Genomic DNA, 12284 nt, shown 5'->3' on the forward strand with positions numbered 1-12284 from the left:
TTAATGTGTTCTTCGTTCTAAACTGATAAAGACACGTATTTTACATCTCTTTGCTTGCATGTCAAGGCGTTACCATGGTTACGTCAAAACAAAACGGCAAAACAAGGAACTGAAAGGTTCCTTTGAGTGGCAGGTTTCGTTGGAGACGCCGTTGAAATTTGTGACGATCGCTCGCTTTGCTTCATTTCGAACCCTTCAGTCGCTGGAAACATGTTTTTTAAGCACATAATGGTGTCCTTATTTTTGGGTTTATTCTTCGCACAAGGTATGTAAAATTGAGTACATTTCTCCCCTCAAGATGTAGGTGAAAGAGGGGATTATGTTGAAATCACGCTCGGGGTTGGAAGTTACATTTGCGATACTCGTCGTGGACTCACTAAAAGGACAAACCATCATGTAAAAGAAAGTTGTTTGCCTTGGATAACTCTTCCACTTTATGCGACACAACTGTGAAATATCTGAATGCCAATTTTAGTCAAGTGAGGGGATTCATTAGAGCAATGTTGGCGAACGGCAAACAACAAATTGTTAAGTTTGCTCTCTGCCTTTCGAACAGTCGTCTGTTAAATTTGAACACGTTTATCGTCGGCTTCTGTTGTAGACATCCTAATCTCGAAATCAGAAGTAGATTTTCCCATTTTTGTTTTCATAAAACTTGGATCTTATTATTTTAAACCCATAATGGTCTTGAAGAAGTCATAGCGACTGATGAATAATGCTAGTTGCATTTTTCTGTCGTACCTAGTAACGGCAACTTATTCTAAATAGCGGATCTTTTCAAACTCCAGTTTTCCTCAGTTTGTTTGGTTACCAAATGTCCTCGAGGAAAACTGATCGGTTTTATTATTTAAGAAAACGTTTCTTTAGCCCCAAGTATAAAATTAAGCTAGTTTTGTTCGGCATTAATGATCTATTAGAAAAGAGTTGCTGTGGACTTATTTAATATTTCGTGTTGAACCGACGCGAGTCTGCTGGGCACAAGGCGTCTTTCAGTGAAGCCTGCTAGCCTTGGCTACTCTTTAATCAATTCTGGTTGTGCAACCCGTGTCTTCAAAACATATTTTCTGAGACGCTGGAGAATAATAGTCTTCGCAGTGCGCAGTAATAACCCTTGTGATGTTCACGAGATTAAAACAGTCAATGTCTTAACAGCTAAAGACTCTTCGTTCCCTTATGGTGGAGCCGGTGAAAGCGGAGGGGGGGGGGGGAGGGAGGGAGGGAGAACTCATGGAAAATTCAGTAAGAGATATGTAGTATGCTTATCAGTTTACTACAAAGTACTGATATCGAACAAAAAATTAAATACTTCAGAGCAGAGTATTATCACGGAAGAAAAGCTGTATTAGAACAGAGCTAGCAGAGTCACGCAATCAAATTCATTATACTTCAGCGTGCTCAAAATCCCGATAGTGCACGCTGATAGCGTCAGCAAATCCGACTTCGCCAGAAATTTTTCTTTTCGCGCGAGCGGTCATTGTTAGCGCGGGGAAAAATAATATATTTCGCGACAATAATGGATACAAACAGAAACTCGGCCTACTGGTCCGAAAACGAAGACAATGTTTCGACCTTTTCTCTTGGGTTGGAGTGCTTAAATGAGGCAGAAAAGGAGAAAAACAAAGGAAAAGGAGACTCGGCATCAGCGCCGTCACGATTCGCTTCAACTGATATTGTTGTCCGTTTTTCGCGTCGGATTTGATGACCGGCAATTGATTGTTTTAGAACATTGACACAGTCAATGTTCTCACCGGCAATGACTCGGCATCAGCGCCGTCACGATTCGCTTCAACTGATATTGTTGTCCGTTTTTCGCGTCGGATTTGATGACCGGCAATCGATTGTTTTAGAACATTGACACCGGCAATGTTCTAAAACAATTGGTTCATGCTTTCAGCTGTGCACTCTCGTGTGACCTCTCACGAGATAAGAAACTTGAACTTTCAGCGTAGTCATCCTTAAGGAGATGTTTAAATTTTTTTAGATTCCGTATGGTTCCCGAGATAGGAAAAAAGATCTGGTAACTAAACGTTCCACATTCTTAGAAGGATGTGACTTTAACTGATAAGAAAAGGTCTAAACTCTTAAATAAGAATTTAGAACATTGTTTGATCCGTTTTGATTAGGACTGGTTCTGCGTACTCGGAGTCTCAGAACATATCGAGGAGTAGAGCTTTACTTTTCTGGTAGCAGAGAGACTAGTTGATAAAACAAAGAAAATATAGAAATAGAGGAAAATTGCGAAAACATAGCTGCAAATGCTTCCGCCGACTCAATCAATCAATATTTTGAAACCCATTTAAGTCACGCGATGTAATTAAATCTCCCCAGACTCGTTTACCTATAATCTATAATAACCAAGTAAGAAATTAAAAGTCATTTGAATTTAAAGAGACAAATAGACGGTGAATCACCGGCGGTGATTATCGATACTAAAGAGAAAACATAATTCATTAATCTTTAAGTGGCCACTGATTTTGTATTTTACTTTTTTTACTTTGCCTTTTACCATTTTACGGTATCCGGCGTAAAAACACGGGCATTTCAACCTGCTTGCCACCTAAAATCGACATCGTCATAATTGTCTACAAAAAAATTACTTTTTGGTCCATAATGAGGCAAATTCTAGAATAAAAATATAATAAAAATAGGAAAATTATCACTCTTGACACAAGCCATTTCTGTGCGAAGTAGTTAAATTTAAATCCGTGACATTTTCGATGTAAAGAGCGTGACACATGACTCAATCAACCCGATCTAGTGGAGATCTCTGGTAAGACATGAAGTTCTCTTCATAATAACATATTTTGAATGAGTGTTTCTAAATCTATAACTGACAGAAATTTTAGTTTTTTAAAGCATAAGACAGCGGTCAAGACATAATGGAATTTTGACAACATGTTTCAGCCCACATGAGACAGTCTAACAACTTCACACAGAAAATGTTCATTTCTACCTTCGTAATTGCTAACTTTGGGGCAAGTTTAGATGATTTTATGGACATCTTCACCTTAACAAAACAACCGTGCTAGTTTTGAGAATAAGCACTGCCTCAAACATTGATTTTGAGCGAGAAATAAAGTAACCACAAATATGCATAAATTAGGTCACATGCACTTTGAACATTGAAAATTAGCAAAGTTCATCGAGCTCCTGTAGCTCGAAAAGACTAGTTGCTAAAAATGTTTTTATTGTTTACGGCACACCAGCCCTAGTACTAAACATGGACAGTGGTGAGGACTCCAGATCCCGTTATACTTTTGAGAAAAGCGTCTTGGAACAACAGCACACTAGCTCAAATTTGGAAAGTGCTGTTTGTGTGGTATTTCAAAACAGCGTAATTCTTCATTGTTTGGTCAGAATTTACATATTTTGCTACTAATCAACAGAAGAGATGTAAAATGATACCATATGTCCGATATATGCTATTTGATCAAATACGTAAGTGTTTATAGCCTCCAGCGAAACGCTGAATATTAACGCTGAAATAAACACATTTCTTTGTTTTTCACCGTCCTCGCATCTCGTCGCCAAAAATTTGATAAAATAGCATTACGAACCAAATAAATATAATTTTTGCCGATAGATTAGATCAAATATCTCACAGTAAAAATTTGAGGGAATTCTGTGATCGGCCGAAATTCGAGTGGTCGGTTCTTACGCGGACAGCCTCTTAATTATGAAGTGTTCATGGTAGTAAAAGTCATCTAGATAATCATAACTGATAATTAAATTAAAAAACTAATTTCAATCGTCGAAAATAATTATTCTAGTGAATTTCATTATGCTAATTAATTATGCTTATTAATGTCTGGTCAAATTGATAAGATGTCCGACCAAAATGAAGATTTCAAAGGACACATGTCCGGTTAATGGCAAAAAATTATTAGCAGCACTGGTTTCCTTTTAAACAGGCCATTATGTTGGTGTGTTATTCAGCTTTGCTTAATCTAAAACATTTAAATTTCTATTTGTTTGATTCTTTTATATGAATCTTAATCTTGTAAAGCACCTTGGAACTGGACTTTGGCGCTATATGAGTTGTAATTGTTATTATTATCATTATTATTATTAATCATTTCAAACTGCCACTTTTTAATCAGCACCGACATTGATGTGCGAAAACTATATTCTTGGCAAAATGGGGTCAGCAGACGTATTCTTCGACTCATCCCATACCAAAGTCAAAATGTAAGATGTACGACGTTAGGCAGCGTGCTGTCTTGATGACTCTTCTCTCGACTAAGTGCTTCGGTAATAGTTTGTTCTCTCAACTTTAACTTCTTAATCTTTTCTGGTGTGTGTTTTGGAAGCACAATGGGATGACAAAATGCTTTTTTTTTATGAAACAACTCCTCCGCAAGCAGTGCAAAATATGGTTTTGCCTCTAGTACGTAGATGCTTATCTGGAAACTGATCGACTGGGATGCGATCATGTAATGGGACTTTTTTCCCGTCAGATGCTCCCTTGGCCTTGTATTTGCTGTTGGTTCAAGATGTAGTTATCGAATCTTGACTGTTAGCCCCGCTTGTTTAGTGAGATAATAAAACAAAAGTGTTCTGAAATCATTTCCGCTTTTCAAATTGAAGAATTGATTGTTTAAACAGAAAGATTACTTTGAAAACTGTTGGTCAGTCTCCGCTACATTTCTTACGATAAGCAAATGTAGCACTTAATTTTCTGCAAGGAGTATCTCCCCGTCGAGGATTTAGCTGACCAGACATACTAAGACTATGGAGTGACTAACGTAGAGTGTGGACTCCGTTGGGAGCTTTCGCTTGCTATTTTCAAACATTTTTATTTCAAACCAGGAAGCTCCTTCAGTTTTTTCCTAAACAGTCCAAACTATTACTACTACGATTACGACTGACTGCGAAGCGATCCCAAGAAGATTTATTATTACTTTCGTGTGTAACGCTCAGTTATACGCTGGGCGTAGGTATCAGCATCCACGATTTCATTACAACTTTAACTTGCATTGATGAGAAAGGGAAGGAATCTATCAACTGTTGTGAACAAGTTACATCATGAACTTGTCTCATCCCGAAGAGGCCCAGTGAACAACTTCATATTTTCTTGAAATTTCACTTTTCCTGCCTTCTTTTTCAAAGGTATAAATTTTCCGTGACTCAACTTGATATTCCCCGATTTTTCCCACGTCTTGTAATTCATTTTAATTTGGCCCTGTGACAACCATGCCAAACATTTTCGTGTCGGGAACGAAACACTAAAAAAAGTATTGCTTTATGAAATAGCTTCTTGTTGACTGACCACAAAAACGAGGAAGGACAGAAGCCGTCTACTTTCAATCTCCTAGTTCAGCTGTCTGCAAACTTAAAATCCTCGTCTTCGAAATGTTGAGAGTAGACTTTGGTATCAGATGTCACTCTCAACTCTTTTGATCTTAATTTAGAGAAAATTGAGAAAATAGCATCGATACTTAACTTCCGAAGCTTAGAATCGTTAGGGTATTTGTGAAAAGACAAATCCGAATTCGTGGAAACATCGTGGCAGTTACAGACCCAATAAGGGTGAAATATTCTATACACTTCGCAATTAACTTGCCATATCCGCAACCGGTGTTTACCCATTTCAGACTACATGACCAAACAATGACGTATGAAGCTAAAGCGGTCTTTTACAGGTGTAACCGCCGCTGTTTTCGTTTGTAACCTCAAAGATAAGATTTTTTCTAGGAAAATCTAAGTAGACCGACTGTTCATAAGATGAGGTGTGATTAGAAAGTAGGTAAACACGGCTTTAAAATGAAATCATTCTCTGTCAAAATCTCTTAAAGCATAACAAAATGCAGACCATCGCAAACTTGACGTCAGCATTTTACATCATTTGGGTAAACAGGATGAGAAGCATTCATCTCTTTATCCACTCTGAAATTAATCAAAATGTACTAAGTGATAACTTAATTGAACCGAACTCTCCAATTAAAGGTAACTCGGTCGTGAAATGAGTGATACAAAGTGTTCTTCGAAGCATTAACTGATGAAAACAACACGATTTTGGCTCTCTTCATTTGCATGTCAAAGTATTACCATGGTTACGTCAAAACAAAGAAGAAAAACACAGAAATGAATTGTTTCCAAAGTATTTGGATGACAGTTTTCGTTGTGGACGTCGTTAAAATTTGTGTCGTTCGCTTGCCGTGCTTCGTTTCGCTTTAAACATGTTTCCTGACCAAATTGCTCTGCTCCTATTTGTGGGTTTATCCTTCGCACAAGGTATGTAAAATTGAACACATTTCTCCTCACAAGAAGTGGGTGAAAATAGGGTGATGTTGAAGAGCGCTCGAGGTAGGAAGTAGCATTTATGACACTCGAAAGGCCTCGACATAGACTTACAAAAAGTATGAATCACGACGTTTACGTGATGTGAAAGAAAGATGTTTACCTTGGATAACTCTTCTACTTGATGCGAAACAACTGAGAAATATTTAAATGCTAAGATTAGCCTACTAGGGGATTTTCTTTGGAGCAATGCTGATGCGAACAGCAAACAACTTAATTTCAAGTTTGTCCTCTGTCTTTCGAACAATCGTCTTTTAAAAATTGAAAACATTTATCGTCGGTTTCCTTTAGAGAGATCTTGATTTCGAAATCAGCAGTAAACTTTTCGGTTTGCATTTTCAGAGAAAAGAACTTGATTTTTGTCATCTGTTTATTTATTAAAATTTTCTGTTTGAATTTTCAGAGAAAGTGGATCTGATTATTGTTTATCTATGATGGCTTTGAACAAGTCATGCGAATGATGAACAATGCTAGTTGCATCTTTCAGTCGTACATAGTAACGAAATCTTATCATTCTACTAGCATCGTTTCAAGCTTCGGTTTTCCCCTACTTCTTTAGTTACCAAATACCCTCGTATCATCCAAGAAAATGTTTCTTTTACACTATTAATTATTCACATGAGCTGGTTTCTTTTGGCATAACTACTTTATCAGAAAACAGTTGCTGAGGACTCATTCCGTGTTTAACCACAGGTGGCCAAGCTCTCTTTGAGAAGATAATATTATAAAGCTTTGCATTGGATTTTAAGCTCCGCCACGTAACTCCGTAAATAATACAAAAAAAGAACTATTGTTTCCTTGTAGCGATTTCAGGCCATTTCGTCGCTTTAGCTAAGATCTCATCCCAATACTGCCTATATTAAGAAGAAGGAAAGGGGTTAGAACCACGTAATAACCAGGAAAACCATATGAGAGGCTATAGATGTTTTATCCAGGGTGCAATCGCAAAAAAATCATTAGAAGAATAAAAGGAAGAAATGAAAATGAAATGAAAAATTCAGACAAAAACTTCAAAAAAATTAATGGATGAATTAGCGCGTAAGTAACGATGTCCTCTATCCTCAGTTTCAAAATGGGGTAGTATGTACTTCTCGAGGAAAATCACGGTGTGAATAAATATATACTAAAACATTGGATAGCTACTATCCCATCGCTTTTATAAACATTGAATAGCTATTATCCCATTGCTTTTATACATACTAAAACAACTATTCACCTCACGGTCGGTGGTAAGTGGTGGATATCAAGTTAGCTCGCCGCTTCACGGCTCGGTAAAAATCCATCCATATATAGCCACCGACACTCAGGTAAATAGTTGTTAAATATCTGTTACATATTAATACATCAATCCATTTTGCTAGTGTCGCAGACCACGGCATCAAATGTATCAAGCTTAGTGACACCAACGCCAAGTCATACCACATCCAGTAACAGCGCTAGCTCTAGTGTACACAGAGAGCACAGCTCCAGCAGCACCTACAGCACAACTAAAGGACTCATCGCTTCGTCCCTCACAACCGAGGGAGGCCCAGGCCCTTCGTCAATAATCTCTACCTCAACAGTTTCTGTCATCCCCTCTTCAACACCTCAACCGAATCAGTGTTCTACCAGCGAACAGCCTACCAAAGAATCAAGTATATGACTTTAAATGCACATCTGTCGTTCGCACTCTTCAAGATTTATCTTCATAACATTTAATTTGAGTTTTTACAGGATCTGGAGTTTTAAAAATCGAGACCATTATTTATTCCTATCCTTCAAAGATACTCGTCAGTTTACTGGCGGAAAGAATATTGAAATATGGCCCTCTAAACTGTTTAATGAGAGTGCACTTACTGACATACTGAGATGTAGTAAAAGTATCTTCAGTTTTGGCCGCTCACCTGCACGTCGTCTTGTTTCCCTTACCTGCACTGTATAACCTCTTTAGGAAAATATATCCTAACGTCAAAAGAAAACAATGATAACGTACATCTCTTGTTTGTGACTTCATAGTGCTTTTCGTTTTGTTTCTTCAGCATGCAGCCAGTATGTTATTCACCTGCTCAAAAATCCTTGGAAAGATGAGTACTTGAATGAATCATCAATAGATTATAAGGAATTAAAAAATTCGTTATCAAGTCTGGTAAGTGCATCACGTTTTGCATAGAGCCACGGGCTTTACAAAGATAATACTTAAATTCTTGCTCTTGAGAAACCTTCTAATAATTTTAGACAATAAGAGTACAACTGAACCTCTTCAAAGCGGCCACCTAAGTAATAGAATAGAAGGTGAGATTTCTGCTGGTGTAATGTGCGACTATGCCGTATGTGGTAAAATTAAAACCAAGTTGAGACCCTGCTCGCAGGCTACACAGACGCCGGTAGACTGTTGGTAATCGGCTTCTATAACCTCGTTCCCAGGGTCTTTCATCTCTTCCTCCCCCCACCACCCCCCTTCTCAACTCTTCTCTCGCTCCAGAGGACTGGTGCGAAAGCGCTGCTTTATACCTTAGAGGAGGGTCACAATGGGGGTTTGACGGCTGTCAGTTGTTTTTCCTATTTTGACGGCCAACGGTTAAATTTTAGGGTCTGTGATGGCTGACGGTTGAATTTTTAGGGTTGACAGCAATCAGAAAAATATTTCTTCTATGATTTTCAGTTGAAAGTTTTTCATCATTTGATATAAATTATTAACTATTTTGAGGTCTCTACCGTAGTGGAGTGGGATGTACTTCCAAGACTTCTAACAATAATTTGTGATTAGTTTCAAACAATACCTTACTTCCCACTTATTTTTTTTCTTCTTGTTCCAGTCTTGTGACATTTTCAAGCACGTTGAATCTAAAGCGTGGCAATCAGAACTCAGTTTCTCCAAAGCCAATGGAAATTGGACCATTGCAAAAGGCAAAGTATGCGTGGTTTTCAAACCTGGAGTCGATATTTATATGGAAGACGCAAAACTCAATTTCACGACAAACTATACCTTTCAAGCAACCGGTAAGTGACGTTTATTAATTGAGAATCGCGCGCTCTGATTGATTAGGGGTTAAATCATTTTGTGCAAGAGACGAAATTATTATTAGGAGTAAAGCTTGCCTCGCACCGCATTTTGTGATGATTACGAGGAACAAGAGGCAGATGAACTAACACAGAAAGAGGTACCTCTTATTTTTACTCGCTCAATCATACCAGTTATCTTTATGCTCTGTGAATAATGTCAACATATCCCTATTTACTTAATTTATTTATCTATATAAATTGTTATTTGATATTTTTGCACCTCTCTCATTACATCATAATTTTCATTCGACGATGTTCCCCTTGCATTTGTCCTCGGGAAATTTATCCGTCATGAAGCAATGACCCTAGCTTTGAGTGATATATAGATTTATCTAAATTTTCTTGTAGGAGTTACTTTCTCAGAATGGAGAGCCAAGGTTGGCGAGTGCAAAAAGTGTGACGGAGGTGGACCGTTTGTGATTGAAAGTGTTTGTGAGAGTAAGGAATACAGCTGTCAGGGACACAAAAACAAGTCACAAGAGTCAAAGGATTGTGTAAAGTATTGCCCATCAGCTTCAAATCTGGGTAGGAATTGATAATGTTTCATACAAATTTCTAACTGTACCCAAGAAAAACATCTCCTAAAAACTTTTACTATTCTGCATTTACAATCATAAGCTCGATTGAATCTTTGTAAATGAAATTCCCTGGCTTCCCTGGTACAATTTTATTTCTATTCCTGTAGTATGGCTCCTGAGAAACTGGCTGACATTGGGAAGATATTTTTCGATTTATTTTTCATCAGCCCAATGAACAGAACCAAATAACTACAGTGGTAACATTATAACACTGGCTAGTTACAATACTTACCGAATTCTACGTTTGTCTCATCGCCAATTGTTTTTTAGTTTTTATATAACACTTAAATTAACGACATAACTTAGTAAAAGAGAAATCTTTTCTCCTCAGTCCTCACTTTAGTAAAGCTATGTAACAATTTAGTAGAAGATATAATGTAAAAAAAAGCATAATTTCTTTCATCAATCATCTGTTTATTTATTTACTAATTTGTTTATCTATTCTATCGTTTTCAGTGGTCGCCGCGGTTTCCAACCTTATTCTGGCCATGTGGATCTCTCTTTCTTTTAAGTAACGAAAAGTTTTTCATATGTACATTTATGCTCTGATACATTTAATGGAAATCGTTTGCGACGCATTGTAAATCTTCTCAATTAATTTTGATTTTCTGTTTGTTTTAACAGTTTTTAGGACGTGCTGACAGGTCTGGAAGTTTCGATGCAATAAAGAACTTGAAGCTTAAAGTCCAGCAGTATTTGTTTTTTGTTTGTTTGTTTGTTTGTTTTTACGTGGAATACTTCTGTCTAGATTATTTGATGTATATCGGTTATATAATACTTAGTTACCTAGTTAAGTATACCTTTTTTTCCGCGGTAGATCAAAATGATCTCAAATATCGCAAAATACAGCGTAGGCCCGCACCGCGTGCGGAGGGGGGATACTACATGTTGGCGGGCATAAGTGTATATTGGCTCGCTCACACGCTCCCAGGGACTATTAATAAACACCCGCCATGTTGGATAGAACTAATTTACTAAAATATCACGAGATACAGTGTTGACCCGCACCGCATGCGGAGGGACGGATACTACATGTTAGCGGGCATAAGTGTATGTTAGCCCACTCGCACGAGTGTTAATAATTTGCACCACAATTTCAAAGCGCTAAGGGTTTGGGAACCGAGAAATCCGAATAATACATTGTCCAAAGGTTCTCAGTAAACATTGAGGCTGAAATTGGTGGTTTGGATTCCATTTCATTGCACACGAACCTGAAATGAGGCACGCGAGTGTAAAGAAACACTGTACCGCCGTGATGGATGTGGAATTTTGGGGTGATCGGAGCGTCCGGAGCGCGGAGTTTACAGTATTTTGCTCCCAGTGGATTCGTTTGGTTGGCGTTACCCGCGGACGTATCATGGAAAGGGTTATGTAGAGGGCAAAGCAGATGAAGTAAAACCGATTGGCTGTGTGTCTGCAACAAAACCATTGCTGTGAGGCGAATGAGTTCGTTCGGAGTACATACGACAATCGCCCAAGAAAATGTTATCACCAACTCATGTAATCCAGGCCTGTAATGATGGCTCTTACTCGTTATTGTTGTATTAAAAATCTCTGTCGTGTAACACTTAAGTTGCTTCCAACGGCTACCTTAATAACAAAAGTCATATCATTGTGATATGTTTACCCTCGTACGTTACCTGCATTTGGGATCAGCGTCAAAAATACTTCGGTAAAACCTCAGCTAAAAGCGACGTAAAAACTCCAGCAACGATGTAGGGCAAATTTCACTGGAGTTTGTACTATTTCGAAAACATGTTCTCCAACATTCTACCGCTGCCTACCGTTATCTCGTGTCACTTGTTTAGAAAGTCGGCTTGTCTTCTAACAACGCCATTTCTCGCCACACGGTCAAGAAGATAATGCCTCATAAAGAACTGAGGAAAAATAAAATCGTCCTTGTAGTATTATGCTGTATTATCATATAATTAAGATAACAACTTGTGGTCTCCTTAATGCTGTTCAAATGCAATTTTATACGTTACAACTAGTGACTTTCAACGTGCCGCACTTAATGTTCTATTTCTGTCTGAGATTGCGTGACCTCATAGATAACCTAACCCAGAGATAGTTTTTGAATGGCTGTTGAGACCTAGTTTTTAAAAATGAAAAAAAAATCCTCTAATAGGTCGACTTAGAATATAAGATTCTAAATCTTAAATTGAAGCGGATTTGAAATGTTAATTATATTTTACTCAAGGACGCTTAAAGGGTTTCTCTGGACGCGAAAGTGTGAGGTGTTCCCTGTGCGTGGTGGATGATGGAAGATTTTTGGCCATCTACTCAAGGTGGAAAAGATTTCCTATGCAGGTCTTAGTTAATTGCCTTTTACTAGATATGGCATAGATGAACACAAATCTTGTT

At 37.9% G+C, this 12284-nt stretch overlaps 1 protein-coding gene across 2 annotated transcripts; it reads left to right on the forward strand.

Moving 5' to 3' along the window:
* The first annotated feature begins 109 nt into the window (after window positions 1-109).
* Window positions 110-11492, forward strand: LOC148734771 (uncharacterized). 2 transcript variants are annotated; one of them, XM_088751857.1, is made up of 7 exons: window positions 110-265; window positions 7662-7934; window positions 8319-8425; window positions 9096-9279; window positions 9691-9867; window positions 10377-10431; window positions 10545-11492. In XM_088751857.1, exons 1-7 carry the CDS (start codon window positions 211-213, stop codon window positions 10549-10551), a joined length of 858 nt encoding a protein of 285 aa, XP_088607983.1. In that variant the 5' UTR covers window positions 110-210; the 3' UTR covers window positions 10552-11492. The 2 variants fall into 2 exon arrangements, with proteins under 2 accessions (XP_088607983.1, XP_088607984.1); XM_088751858.1 differs by lacking the exon at window positions 110-265 and adding an exon at window positions 6070-6234.
* Window positions 11493-12284: the final 792 nt, after the last annotated feature.

The sequence above is a fragment of the Stylophora pistillata genome, chromosome 3, assembly GCF_964205215.1.
Source record: "Stylophora pistillata chromosome 3, jaStyPist1.2, whole genome shotgun sequence".
NCBI classification, from domain to species: Eukaryota; Metazoa; Cnidaria; class Anthozoa; order Scleractinia; family Pocilloporidae; genus Stylophora; species Stylophora pistillata.

Coding starts and splice junctions, on each gene's coding strand:
- LOC148734771 (XM_088751857.1), top strand. CDS start 211: ATGTTTTTTAAGCACATAATGGTGTCCTTATTTTTGGGTTTATTCTTC. Junction 7,935..8,318: donor ACAGCCTACCAAAGAATCAA/GTATATGACTTT, acceptor TTGTTTCTTCAG/CATGCAGCCAGTATGTTATT. Junction 9,280..9,690: donor CTATACCTTTCAAGCAACCG/GTAAGTGACGTT, acceptor ATTTTCTTGTAG/GAGTTACTTTCTCAGAATGG.